Here is a 15,291-nt window from a genome sequence, read left to right as displayed (position 1 = left end):
GCAGACACAGACTATTTCTTCTTCAACAAAAACAGACCAAACAATAAGATGCTAATGTCTAAGCATGTACCACATGTTCCCATCTGTTGTCTCCAATAAATGATTACTGTTGCTCATTAAAAAGATAAAAAATTAAACCCAGATTGAATCTGAGTCATCCTAGTAGCAGACTACCATGGGCAATCTCAGAACTGCCAGACCGAGACCTCACCTCATCTGCCTACGACCCCCTTGCTGGACCAGGCCTGGCGGTCCAGCACATCAAAGAGGCTGGGCTGACTCTAAGGCCCCAGGTCACCAGGGACAGACGCACCTAAGATGGTCCAGGGCTTGCAGGCATTTATTGTGCAGTCAGATCAAACTGGAAAGACTGACAGAGTTCACTCTGCTGGGGATGACCCAGCCCAAGGGGGACTCATGACACTCTGCCTAGCCCGACAGGCTTTCACTGTTCTGGATTCGGAGATTGGTCAATGCCAAGAGGCAAGGGAGATGGGTCTCTTTTTTTCCTGGGGCCTATAATCCATGGAACCTCAGCCGTCAGCTGCACCTTTATGCATCCAGAGGCATACAGTCACAGTGGGAACAAATCTGGCTCTGAACAAAGCCAGGGAAAAGAAAAGGGGAGAGGGGTAGGGCCCGCAGACACTGCAAGATGAAATGCACAGCACTGTATTTCTGAGGACTTTTTGTTTCTTGGGAGGTTTGTTTTTGTTTTTGTTTTTGTTTTAAATGTGACTTAGAATGACTAAGTGTAGCGGGTTCTATTACTGTTCCAAATTGGTCGCCGTCTCCCTGTAAGCGGATGACACATCCATGGCCATTGCCATGTGACTGCAGTGCCTCTAGGAGGAGGAATAGAATTCCTGACCCTGCGGACATCAGGCTTGGCCGTGTGACTTGCTTCAGCCAATTACATGTGGACAGAGAGCTGCCAGTTCAGAGCAACGGCTTTCGGAGGCCATGCCTGTTCTCCTTCTCCCCTCCGCCACAGTAGGAGCAAGCCCCAGGTTACAGGCACGTGGTGCAGAGCCACAGCTGACCTCAGCTGGCATGCAGGGAAATAAACCTTGGTTGTCTCAAGCCACTGAGCTTTATAAGGTTGTTATCATGCATCACCTAGCATGAACTGACTGTCATACAAAGTGGTTATCATAAAGTGCCCCTAGATGGCTAACTACCCAGCATTCTCCACTCACAACGTCTCCTACATCCTGCAGCCAGATTAACTTCTTGCATGTACAGTTCGGATCACGCAGCTTTTCTATATAGAGATCCTAAATGATTTCTTCATAGCCTACCAGGGTAACATCAGGGCCCCAAACTGTCTATGAGCTGTCTGCTTTCCTAGCTTTTTAATATGCAACTTCCTTTCATGTACTCTACACCCTAACCAAAAGTTGTACTTCCCAAGACATCTGTGATATTGTGAGAACACATGTCTTTGGCTCCCGACACAGAGTTCCTAAATCTCTTGGAGTTTTGTCAGTTACAGGAGGTCTTTTGTCCCTGACACTGGGCCCCTAACTCCCTTGCAGTTTCCCAGGTGGTGGAGCCGGACTTGCGGCGGAACTCCAGATAACTTCCGGATGGGGGCTGGCTGCCAGAAAGACCAAGCCTTGGTTAGAAGCCTACAACTTTCAGCCCCACTCCCCACAACCTCCAGGAAAGGGAGAGGGCTTAGAGACCGAGGTAATAATCGATCATGTCTACGTGACAAAACCTCCATAAAAATCCCCTAAATGACAAGGCTCAAAGAGCTCCAGGGTTGGTGAATACATTCATGTGCCAGGAAGGGGGTCCAACTCTATGGGGACAGAAGCTCCTGTGCTTGGAACACTTTCAGACTTCACTCTACATACCTCTTCAGCTGGCTGTTCATCTGTATCCTTAGTCACAAACCAGGAAACCCTAGTAAAAGTTTCCCTGAGATTTGTAAGCTATTCTAGCAAATTATCAAACCTGAGGAGGGGGTCTTGGGAAGTCGTGGTTTGTAGCAAAGTCGGATGGAAGGGTGGGTGACCTGGGGACCCACTAGCGGTGAGTGTCTGAAGGGGCTGAGCCCTGCACCTGCGGGCTCTGTGCCAACTCTGGGAGTTACTTTCAGAACTGAAGTGACTTGTAGGATACTCAGCTGGTGTCCAAAGAGAATTGCTTGGTGTGGAAAAACCCACACATCTGGCATCAGGCATGTTTTGAATAGAGGACCAGTGTTCCTTCAACATCAGTCACTTTGTTTTTGTTCCTCACAACCATCTCCATTCCTGTACCATCTTCTGCCTTGTGAAACCTACCCCATACGTGAAGGCCCTCCTCAAGGTGCACTTTTAGCTAGGAAGCTGTCCTTCCTCTGAAGTTACAAAATATTGGAACAATGAATGATGGTGTTTATCAAATCCATTCTCCACTACCTACAGTGCTGTCGAGGCTCAGTCTCCTCACCACACTGTGACTGCCAGAGAGCAGGAACCACCAGTTTAATCACCTCTTGAGCCCCACCGACTCCTCAGACGATCCTGTCCACAAGCGTTCTCAATTAGTAATTGTCCGATAAATGACTTTTGAATGAATATGGTAAAGATGTTTCCGAGGAAGAATGCACAGCAGGAAGGCCGTGCTGTCATTCAGGTCGTGCAGCTGCAGCACGCAGGGACCCAGCTCTAAGGGCAGAAGTGTCAGGGGGACAGGAGAGCGGCTGCACTGACCAGGGGACAGAAACAAGCAAAAGCCTCAGGACGGATGCTGAAAAGATTTCCGTCCTCAGCCATGTGTCTGGCCTGAGACAGCGCTGTCCAAGAGAACTATGATCCAAGCTACCTATGTAATTGAAGTTGTCCCTGTGGACACATTAAAAAGAGATTAAAAAATTTTTAATAATATTTTCATCTAATCTAATATATCCAAAATATTTATCTTATTTTTTTCTTCTCCCTAAAGTCTTCGATGTCTGTTGTGTATTTTACACTGACAAAACATCTCAGTTCTGAGCAGCCACGTGTCATGGGCTCAAAAGCCACATGTGGCTGTGGGTCTACTGTACTGGACGGCACAGGTCTAGAACTCATCTCATTTGGGGCCCACACTTAGTTTTCAGAAATCCACAAAGGGAACGATTAAAATGATGGTGGTCCAGGTTGTAAAACAAGTCTGAATGAGACTGCACTCCCGATGGCTTAAGCTGTTCATAGTGAGATTCCCGCCTCCTTTCTTCTGAGCAATTTTTGTAAAGTCAGGTTTTCGGTACAGTAGTAGGACCCTTTAAAGGATACTGCTTTCAAAAAGTAATCATTTTATTTTGTTACCATGTCAGCTTCTACTGCTCATGATTTTGCCAGCAAACTTATGTCACTACCAGAAGGATTAAACACTTTGAAGTTAAATAGTTTCTAACAATGCTTGCAAATAAAATAACATTTAAAGTGAGTTTAATTAACAAGATCAAATTGTTCACATGAATCTTACGCTAGCTCGTGGAGGTATTAAAATGATGATCATGACTTTAAAAATGAGCAAATTGAGTAAGAAAAGAATATGATCCTAAACAAAGTCGTCTTGCAGATATTAAAAATTTCCCCAAACTCTTCCTTTTCACTCTTTCCCGCTTTCTCTACTCCATAAAACCAACAAATAGAAAAACCACTTTACAAACATGTGGGGTAACAGAGAGTAGAGGCGCCCAGAAGGCCTGGAACTGGAGCCAGTGGGTGGTCTCTCCACCAATTCATTCCTTAAGCCTCAGTCTCCTTGGTCTTAAATAAGAGGATCTCAATGGTCTGAGTTCAGAAATTTCTTGCAGCTCCAAAGTGCTCACTTGACACACGGAAGGTGCTCAAGTAAATACTGAGGAATGAAAAAGAAAACAGAAAAAGAAGGAAGAAGTCATGTGTTTTTCTCTGCATGTTTCACGGTGGCTCCCTAGGAAGGTAAGATATTTGTGCCCAATATGACAAAAGTATGAAAAGTGAAGGGTCCAAGAACGTGCCAGACGTTCTGAGGGTCAACAGGGAAACCCAGAACTGGGCTTCTGAAGCCAAAGCTACTGGAACATTTTCCTATTTTCCATCAACAGGGCGTGCATAGTGCATAATTAGAGACCTTCACACACACGTGTCTTCTGCCTCTGTACCACCTCTGCCAAACTCCAGCGTTCGTGAGAAGGTGGCTAAACAATTCTCCCCTCTACTTCTGTCTGCAGTACCTCTAAGACAAAACCTTGGGCTCAAAACCACAGTCACACTGATAAGGAAAAACACACTCACGTCAACTCCGAAAATTAGGAGACAAAGGCTCTTTGTTTTAAACTAACGAGGAGGCATAAAGTAGGTGTCTCCATGTTCGTCAAGAAGTTTACTTTTCTTTTTAAGGGAAATAGAAAACACTTCAATAAACATTGCATAATACGCTACTGATGAAAGGATTAAAAGGTATGCACTTGGCCCATACTGATATAAATGCTTCTCTGCTCCGGAGTCCAAGTTTACAAAATGTAACACCAAAGAGAAAAAGCCCAAATACATAGTATGAAACAATTTACACAAGCATACATTTGTGTAAATTTCCCTTTCCATCTTCACATGCTACATACACATGCAATACAAAAAATGTTCAGTCTCACTTTTAAATGTCAACCAGAATATCATTTCCTTGCCCTAATACAACACTAGAAAAAAACAACATTTAAAAACAAAGGAAACTCAGTTCAGTCAGAACAAGTGCATGTGTCCTCCATGCCATCACCAGCAGCAGCATCACACGAGTGCCTGGTTTCTCTTCTGAGTTTCCACTGACTCTTCCCCCTCTTTCCATTTCCCAGAGCAGGCTGGGTCCCAAGGTGCTGGCCTCTATTCTCTCATGATTTCTTTTCCACTTCATTCCTTCTTCCTTGACAACATAACAGATCCTTCTTTCTTTATCTCCTATCTCCTTTCCACAAGAATTTGCCTGACCTTTCCAAGGCCGACTGCAAACCTCGTACGACCTGCTCGGCATCTACGTCAGGTGCTTTGCCACCGTCTCCAATGCTACCCACTCTAAAGCTGAACCCATTAACTGCTCCCTGTACCAAACCAGTTCCTTCTTTTGTTCCTGCTGAATTTTCAGCCACTCAGTCGCAAAGTCCAGGTTCATCTCTCACTCTTCTTGCTGTACTGTCTTCTCCCACATGCTATCAGCATCCGAGTCCTGGATACTTTATTTCGGCAATGTTTTGATAATTCTTCCTTTCCTCTTCTCCAGTCTCATGGTAACGCTCCAAGGCAGACCCTCATTACCTGTTTTCTGGCACATTTTATTGAATACCATCCCCAGGCCACCCACTGACCAAACCCAACTCGTTTTATGCTGTTTTCAGATTAACCTTCCAAAAGGGAGCAGAGCCTAAGGCGACTGTTTAACAGGCAATAGACACTGAATGTATCAAGGTCCAACCCTGGCATCAAAGCCTTCTACAGCCGGACTTGGTTTCAACCTCTTTCTAGACATGCCACCCAGGAACCCTCTTCATGACTGAGTAGTCCAACTCTATGCTTTGTCATTCTCTGAATACAGCTGACACTCATTTCTCCATCTCTTAGAATGTCTACAACCCAATGACCAAATCTATGTGGGATGTTAATAAAAAGGTCTTGTGCATTTTTCACTAAGCATATCCCTAAATATTTAATGTTTTTGAAGGTACTGTACATTATTGGGCTGTTGTTAATTTTTATTTTCTAACTGTGCACACTAGTACAGAGAAGTGCAATTTGTATTGAGGACTGAACCCTGAACCTCATGCACACGAAGCATGTGCCCTACCACTTGAGCGATACTCTCCCCCTACAGTCCTATGAGTTTTGATAAATGCATAATGTCATATATTCTCCCTTACAGTATTATACAGAATAGTGTCACTGTCCTAAAAATCCTGTGCTTCACCCATTTATTCATCTCTCCTCTTCTCCCACTCCTCCTGGCAACTACTGGCTCCCCCCACCCCTCATCTAGCAGAAGGGACCCAAGTTTGCATTGAATCTCAATTAGGATTTAAAGTAGATCTGGCATACTGTTAAGTGCTAAAATAAAGATAGCTATTATTAATAGCAGCAATGAAAGCAGCATTCTAAGTGTATGGTTCTAAGGATAGATATAAAGAATGTGAGACTTTTTCCTGCGTAACAGTTGGAATAGTGATAACTCAACCAAATATTCAAAATGACAGCCCCTCCCATCTCCTAATCAGCACTCCTACTTTAGAATATCTGTTAGTGAAATGCACAAAATCCTTACACATCACAGAAACAGTAAATATTGCAGGTGGGTGATTATTATTTACCATCGTCATGAAATTAGATGTAATTTCAGTAACTGCCCAAACACAGACTACATGAAAAAATATTCCTTAGGAAAACACAAATTACTGACAAGAGAACCCAAGTTGGTGGTGAGATCTGTATGGTCCAGCGGGCATTTCCTCTTTGGGGTCAGGCCAGAGAGGAGCACCGAGACCACGACCCAGCCAAGCACTTGGGTCTTCTTGAAAACAGAAGAAGAGTGCCACTCTCACAGCAGAGTGGTCCCTGGCTCAGACTCTAGCAAAGTGGCTCTGTCCATCAGTAGAGGGAACACACATAATTTAGCTAGACTTGAAACTTCTTTCTGCTAAACTTCGGGAGGGTCCTTCTGGGGACCTGCATTCTAGCATCACTTTGATCTAATTTTAATGATTGAGACTTCTTGGACCACACAAAGAACTTGCAATCACACAGCAATCCACGTGAGGACTGATTTCTTTCTGTTTCACCCTTATACCCACCCAAGGCTAGGTTGCAATCCACTTTGCCAACCCAAAGCATAAGAAGTTTATCAAGGACTCCACCTCTGAAAGACCCTGAACTCCAACACTTTTGTCTCCCTAGGGTCCCCAGACCTGACAAGGCTGCCAGAAACACTGCTCTGCCATTAAGCTGCATTTGTCTGAATGGCAAACACCCAGACACCTCGCCTCTCTACATTTTCACCTCCTCTTAGCTTTTGGTCTAGTAATTCCTAAGTTGGTATTTCTCCAGCGTCTTCGAGCATAGGTTTTTAATATTTTGTCCAATCCTAGCTATCCTTCATTCTGCAGAAGTCAGAACAGGACTCTTCATCCTATGATTTCCACAAATATTTTCCTCTTGTGGCCTTTAACACAACTGATTTTATATTACACTGTGCATATGTTCCTACGCCCACCCATTAGAATGCTAGGATCGGGTCTGATTCATGCAACACTTATCCCCCTCCCAGAATATTTGTTAAATTGAACCAACCTGTCTTCTCTGATGCTTTTGCTAATTATTCATGTCATGTCAAAATTCCATCCTTTTAAATCAATAAAATTTCATGCTTATATAATCATCATTAAAAATATCTTTTCCTTTCCCATTTGCTTTCAATATTTACCATATCTGCAAGAAAAGACCTTATCTTCTTAGTGGTTTTTAAAATTTGACTCTACTATGTCATTTATTTAATTTCAAGATGATCTTTACACCTTCCAGATGTGCCTTATGGCACATTTACTTTATCTTGAAAATTTTTGACACTTCTTAGGAACTATCAAGAGGACACCTAGTAAAACCACTAATGTATATACTGGATAGAAAGAAACCAGAACATTTTCTGTGTATAAAGCAATTAATAACTTTTTAAAATGTATTTTTGTGCCTCTTTTTCATTCCAGCACTTCTCCTTCACTAAGTAACCATACGTGGAATAGCTCAGGACTTCACTGCCTTTTTCTGTAGGGAAGAATTAAATACATCACAAGACTGTTTAGAAACCTCTAGGGACCAACAGCAAGGGAAGGAAGAGCTACTTGAGGGGAGCTCACATCTTTCTGGGTAGCAAAGACAGTTCTGTTTGCAAATTCGTGGGATATATCCCCATCGATAACTGCTCGGGGAGAACCTTCTAGACCCCTAGATGTGGCCAGCAAGCCAGCACTTTTACTTCTCAGCATCATGTATTTCCTCTTTTTAAAAACGAGTTCATGTTATTTGTTCAGTGTATGCCCTCCTTACTGGAGTTGCAACTCTTAGTGCCACGGACAATTCCTATATTGCCTTCAGTAAACATAAAGGATAACATGCAAAATTTTAGCGGGTTTCAATATTCCAAAAGCTTACGTAGATTCTCCATCATAACCCCAGAGGTAAGTAAGCCTAATCTATTCTGGATTCCCTCCCCTTACCCCACGTCTTATATTCTGACCACATAATGTGTGTAGGTATAGTCTGCCTTGATCCCATCTCAAAACCCAAAGCCATAACCAGCACCACTGGTCAGGCATTAGTGGTATTTCTCCTGCCTTTTGGCACTAAGTGTCCTTTATACCCAGTAACATACTCACTGGTAATAAAACCAGCCTTCAGTTATTCAGGAGTTGGTCATTCAGATCTCCTGCTTCTCTTATTCTTTTTTTTTTTTCCCTATCTACCCTCTAACTTTTGGGCTTCTCATTGGCACACAGGCCATCGAAGGCTGGCCAGAGCAAGGGGCATAGCTCTAATTAGTGGACTTTGTGATTGGCTAGAAACTCCAATAACACATAAAGCTGCTAGATGTCTGGAACTCTAAAAGTTTGGAGAATTCTTCTGGTGATATCAAGCATTCTTCATGGGACCCAGGAAAAGATGGTTAGTCCAGTCAAAAACCACAGTTACCACCTGACTACCATTTTTGTTTTTCTGTTTTTTAGGTGGTGATATTATATAGTCCTCCACTTATCCAATCAGTGAGTTGGGACACGTTACTTCCTCTCTGAGACTCAATTTGTCATCAATAAAATAGAAACAGTAACTAGACAGATTTGTTCTGAGGACCCAAGCATTAATTTCAACAATCAAATAATGCATGAAAGTGCTTTGTAAATGTAGAGGAGCATTCAACTTTTGTATCATTACCAACATTAACTGCTTGCTCATAGTTTAAGTTTTACACTGGAATGCTAATTTTTCTTCTTAAAAGCACAGGTGTTTCACATGGGTTATTATGATGGATAAAATTCTGGATTTTGTGTCACACTTGGCCAGCATGCATGCCAAATTCCGTATCAGTGCTTACCTTGGGAGGTTTTCTTAATGATGGAAACAATAATTTTCAGCAGCAGAAGTAGAGAGCGTTGTCAACACAGCAGCCACACATCGGAAGGAAGCAATGAAAGAGAAAAAACAAGGGTTACTCAGCACCTTGATAACATGATCTGAAAGATATTCCACTTCCCAAAGATCAGAAGCCAAATTCACTTCACTGCCTTAAGTGATTAACTCTTTCATTTGCTCAAAAATATAGTAAAGGGCATGAGTTTCTTTCCTGGTTTAAGAGAATGTATCCAGCCACTCAGAGGTACTTTTAATGATTCTAAAAAATGTCAACAAAAGAGTATAAGAATAAAGAGAGATGCTGCAATCAGACTGTATGTGATCAAATTCTCTAAAATCAATTTTCATAATTAAATTTTTCTTAAATTAGTATTAACATACATGTATTTTCCTTCAATTAATACTCTTAATTTATACGGGATTTTTTTTCCCATTTAAAAACCATGGTTCAGATGATAATTTTCACATTTTTCAACCTTGAGGAGAAATTTAAAAGCAAGTCATATCCTTCTTCATCACCAATCACACTGCATTTTTCCCCCATTCATTTTTGCATTCAAAAATGACTGAAATTGCACCACCCCCAAAAAAAAAACCCTGAAAAGGAAATAGTTTTCAAAGTAACAAACCATTAGGCTATTTTTCTTTGTAAATGTTTTCGTTGTGTACAAAATTAAGGAGCTGAACTCTGATTTTTATGGTATGTGATCTTATCATGGGACCTTGGCCTCCTTGATGTGTTTATTCTTAATCACCCTCCAGATCATCAATTCAGAAACCATAAAATGACTGTTAAATAGAAATGGGTAATTTTTCCCGTGGCTTTACTCCTTCTTCATGGGGAACAGAATCATGAGAATAAGAAAATGGACGTTCCAGGGCAGAATGCACAGAAATCAAGAGGCACAGGCAAAAACAGCCTACTGCCCTTTCTCCACCGCTGCGTCCAGCATGCCTCACAGAACTCTGAGGGCCCCAAATAAAAACCCAGTGCTCAGTAGAAAGGAAAGAAACTCCATGGATTCCACAACTGGGCAGAGTGAACTCTAACTCTTAAATCTAAGGAAAGAAAATCATGACATTTCTTATAATGATGAAGATTAAAAAATTATCTTCTTGAAATTCCATGAATTAGCTAAAAAGCAAATGAGTCCTTATGTCATGACTCCAGACAGGCACAACAGGAATCTGATGTTTGCCTTCAGGTTTTAGAGGGAAACTCTACCTTGAAAAACTAGTATCTCTGGCTGCTATTAAGCAAGTCTCAACATTGTGTGTGTCTATCCTTTAAAACAAGAGAAGCATTTATAGATGTCATCATAAAAATGCATGAGTGTTTTTAATTCTAAGAAAACCTTGGATCTTTGCTCTGCTCATAAAGCTTGAGGTTTCTACCAAGGAAACTTCCTGCAGTGGGACAACTGCTCTAAAAGGCGTATGTTCTGAGCCGCAGAACAATAATGAACAGCGCTTCTGACAAAGCCTTCTCTTATTTGCTTGCTTTATTTTTTAAAAGCCATTTAAATCACTGCTTTACATAGCAGGGTAAAGAAAAGCCACCTGACTTGGCTTACAATTAGACAACCATGTCAAACAGCATGGGCCAAATTAATAAAATATATGTTTCACATTTAGGCTACAATGAACAGACTAAGCTAATGGAATGGGGGTGGAACGTGCAAACAGGAATCCGAGGGGTCTCTCCAGGGCTCTCCTGTGCTTCACAACTGTACAATCATCACCCCCAGCAGCAAAGAACAAGTGCTGGTTTGTAGCCAGTAGGATACTGACCTCTTTAGCTGTCCTTTCCTAATAGAGCTATCCTTTCCTTCTTGACATTTCAATACAGTTTTCTTTATTCTTATCAGGAAACCAAACCTATTTCAGCATTTTAAGTACTTTACAGGTGTACCCCTTTCACTTAGAAACATAGTACATACTATGGGAATGCCAGTGTAATTCTGCTACCTTCTTCTGTGTTTCTGAGGATGGTTTAAGAATAAGTAAGAGACCGGGATGCATGGTAAAAAGGCAAACCACTAAGTGAAGCTGACGCTCCCCAAATTTCCTCATCATTGAGTTTAGAACAAGGATCCTGATGACAGAAGGAAAAGTATGCCATTTCATATATCACTACTGTACTTCATTAACTGGTCATTTTTTCTTGAGGTTTGAATTAGGTGATAAGCAACTAACTCCTCCTGTTTCAGAACCACAGTTTACCTTCCCAATTCCCAGAGATTATTTATCATTCTTTGGTAGCTGTGAGGAGAAAATTTTCCAATCTGAGTAATACTGATACTATGACCAAATACAGCATGTTATCCTTCGGCTGGGGGGGGGGGGTCTAATGTGATAATATGATATCATGTTTTTTAATGTGATAAAAAAAAAAAAAACTAATGCAAGGTACGGATAAAAGTTTCCATACACGTATCTATGAAAAAGAATGAATAATACAAAAATCTATCAGAAACATAATGTTAAATATATATATATTTAAATTACAGCCTTTGTTGATTATATCAACGAAGTCTGTCAACAAAGAGTTCCGTCTAACTCTCAGGTCCATCCAGCCTACTGCTGATACCCGTGCGGCTCACTGACACAAAGAGGCAATATTCCTGGCTAAGCAAACACCTAATGAACTACGAAGAACATTCCTTCACATCTAACTGACCCACAGGCATAGGCTTGGGGAGAAATAAGGACGGGCAGTTCTATACTGACGGTAGCTCTACTTTGCAAAACATCAAAGGTTCCTTCCTGTCCCAGGACAAGCAAGTCGATGTATCTCTTCAAGGCCACCCACATGGTGTGCATTCCCCACATAACTTGTGTGATTTCCACACCTTTCTCCTACTCTGCCTCCCCCCCGCTGCCCAGTCAAATTTTCCCACTACCCAACACCCAGCTCAAGGCTCCACTCTCTCAGTTCCTCATCAATTGTCTGAGACCAACTTGGCCTTCACCTCCTCTGTACCCCAGGACTCCTGTGGTCAACAAAACACCTAACACTCACTGGCACACACACAGTCCTCCACTTTTGATAACTCTGTATTTTAATCTCATGTACCCCTAAACCCTTGGAAAAGGGGCCATGCCACATAGTACTTTCATGATCCCGGTCCCACATATTTATACAGAACTGAAGTCATGCTAAGAACTCATGAGTTAAATATAATCTAAACACAGATGTGAGGATTTTCTTCCATCACCACCACAATCCCATAATCCCAACACTGGGGGAAAAGACTGCATTTAATAGCAGTGAAGACTTCAACAACTGTCAGAAAATGTAGACTATTTCCAATGTCTTAGTTAAAAATAATGGCTTCTCTACATCAGCATCTCATACAGAGAAGTTCAATGGGATGTTAACAAGGGTCAAGCTCTCAAAAGCTTCGGAGGTCAACTAAGTTCGACAACGCAGTTTCAGTTTGATGAGACGAGAAGAGACACACACAACGTGGGAATGGGACTTAAAGATACGCTGGACCTATATCAGGCCACATCTTGAAGTACAGTCAGATTCACTTGAGGACCAGAGAATCGAGGGACTGTTCTGCCACTGAGCTCAGTAGTCTGTCCACAGAAAGAGACAGCGGGACATAGGATGACACGGGGTTTAGGATTTTGTTGGATAGATGGGTAAAAAGGTTCATCTTCAACCATGATTTATTAACCATAGTTTGAAGGTAAGTTTATACACTTGTGTACTGACAAAGTAACATATTCATATATTTAAAACATATAACAAGCACTTCTATGAGTTATAAAAAGCAGATGGGGTTACATATACATTTTGAAGAGCCTTTGAAATCAGCCACAAGAATGTAAATGCCAAAAACATTAAATTCCATGACAAAGGCTGGTTTGAAAACCTTAAAAAAAGTTTTAGAATCAGCAGATTACAGAGCTTATAGGAAGCTACAGCAAAATCTTCTGAACACTGATGATGCGGATTCATATAAAGGAAATTTACAGATCAGAGCAGATGTTTAACACCAATGTATCTGGTTTACTTGGAAGAATATGTCTTCCAAAATCTACTGGGTTTAACTTAAGATATGTTTAATGTCATTTTTCAATTGTTTTCGCCCAACCCTCTATTTCCTAGAAGACTTTGATCTTGCAACCTATGAATTTTCCTAACTGTGGTGCTTTCCAAGAACTCAAATCCCTGTGGTCGGACAGAGGCTGCTATGATTCAAGGGAAAGACCCAAAAGGACACAGGTTGGGTTGAGAAGGAAGTAAAGTCAGAAAGGGGATGACAGACGAGGGGAAGGCAGGCAGACAGTGTGTGGATTGAACTAAATCCAAGCTAGTACCCTCAGAGAATTGGAGAAGTTGTTGGTGTGGGAAAACCCCTGCACATTTGGTGGCCAAAAGTATTGAAAGTACAGCAGAGAAACAGATTTTTTTTCCTTTATAAGTTACTATCTGGACGAAATCTGGAAATATCTAGCCCCTCACTCCTCACAGTGCAGTCTGAGGGTTGGTGGCTGGCAATCCACGTGACAAATGGTGGCAGGCCAGTTTGTTACTGGTTTTAGAAGAGATAAGGACTTCCTCCACGGTACTGGCCAGTCTAGCCTTCCTTTAGAGGTAAAATGCCACCCTCCTCCTATATTTATAAAACTATCCATCCTTGATAGACTGGAATTTAAAAGGAAAAAGAAATGATCCTTCTGAAAGTTTTTTTTTTTTTAAACACTGCTGCCCAGAAGCCAAGTAGATGTTTTGGAGGAAATTTTCATTTCTATGTAATCAACTTCTTAATTTAAAAAGATTGCTACAATAAAATGCAAAACTTGAGGCGAATACACGAACATAATCCACAGTAACTATTAATCCAACACAGTCATGTTCCTTCGGTCTATATACATTTCCAGAATTAAAATGGGTCCACAAAGCAATTGGAAAGTTTCACAAGTTATGTGGCATCATTTTATGTAATTACTAGCCACTGATAAAAGCTTCCCTGCCTTTTTTACCCCCCTATATTGTCAAGGAAAATACCTGATCTGTTCCTCCTGAATAAGAAAACACAGCCAACTACAGCTGTGGGCTGCAGGCCTCCGAGAAGCCCGGGGCTGTCTCCGTGGAGGGTTTTCGCAGCCACTTCACGGAGCTCCAGACCCTCATTGCTATGGCTGCAATTCCCAATTGGGCGAGCCTGGCAAGAACTCACACTAGATTAACCAAAACAAAACTGAGCAGAGAAAACATGGCTCTTGTGCAATTTTCTTGCTGTATCTTCAAAAGTATCATGCAGCGAAGCTTTCAAAAAAAAAAAATGCAGCACTAAGCACCAATTCTCGGTTTAAAATCAAGAATTCAGCACCTCTGTGAGGCCATTCTCAGGCTAATTCTCAGTCTACCTGCTACTGCTAGACTGGACCCCAATTAATATATTATTTGGAAAGAACATACATTTAACTACCTGGTTTTACTCCTATTTCCAAGCTTAATTTTCTACTTACGAGACAGTTCCTACCTGGATAGCATATATGTATGACAGCATGCCTGTCACTGCATAAACAACATTTACATTTTCTACATTAGGGAGTCAGAACCAGACATCATGCTGTATGCAAAGCTTCACGAAAGCAGGGGTATTAGCTGCATAGCAGAGACAGATAACAGCCTTTTATCAGAGCCGATCCAGCATGGTGGCTAAGAGCAGAGATGCAGAAACCAGATGGCTGGGGTTCCATTCCTGACTCTGCCACGTTCAGTGATGGAATTCTCCCCTTTTCCACCATTTATTTTACCTATAATCTCTTTCTTTCCATCTGCCATAGAAACAGCCGCTGTTGCTGATGCCAGATGCTTGTGGACTTTGAGAGCCTGCAGGACCCACCACCTTGAGGGCTGTGGGATCAAGGCATCCCTGACTCAGCAACCCACATGCGCTGTAAGACATCTGTGCAGAACCGGTAAGTTTCAGAGTCACACTGAGTCAAATCACAAAGGCAGGCAAATTACAATTTAACCTTCATTGTGGACAGCAAACTGGGAACAGTTTGATTCCAAAGCCCACATGTATCTAAAAGCATTCAAGACAGGATCCATGGATCGATTTTAAATTATATCCAACCACAGCACTAAAAAGAAATGAACTATCAAGCCACAGAAAGACATGGAGGAACTTTAAGTGCATAT

At 41.7% G+C, this 15,291-nt stretch overlaps 1 protein-coding gene across 1 annotated transcript in view; it reads right to left on the bottom strand.

The window, feature by feature from the left end:
• KIF13A (kinesin family member 13A) overlaps positions 1–15,291 on the bottom strand; it is a 171,558-nt gene that overhangs the window by 96,969 nt on the left and 59,298 nt on the right. The window contains 1 exon segment of the mRNA XM_072945616.1: positions 9,085–9,097. Within this exon segment, the coding sequence (XP_072801717.1) occupies positions 9,085–9,097 (13 nt within the window).

Source organism: Vicugna pacos, chromosome 20 (genome assembly GCF_048564905.1).
Source record: "Vicugna pacos chromosome 20, VicPac4, whole genome shotgun sequence".
Classification (NCBI taxonomy): domain Eukaryota; kingdom Metazoa; phylum Chordata; class Mammalia; order Artiodactyla; family Camelidae; genus Vicugna; species Vicugna pacos.
This window is presented reverse-complemented; position numbering and strand designations above follow the sequence as displayed.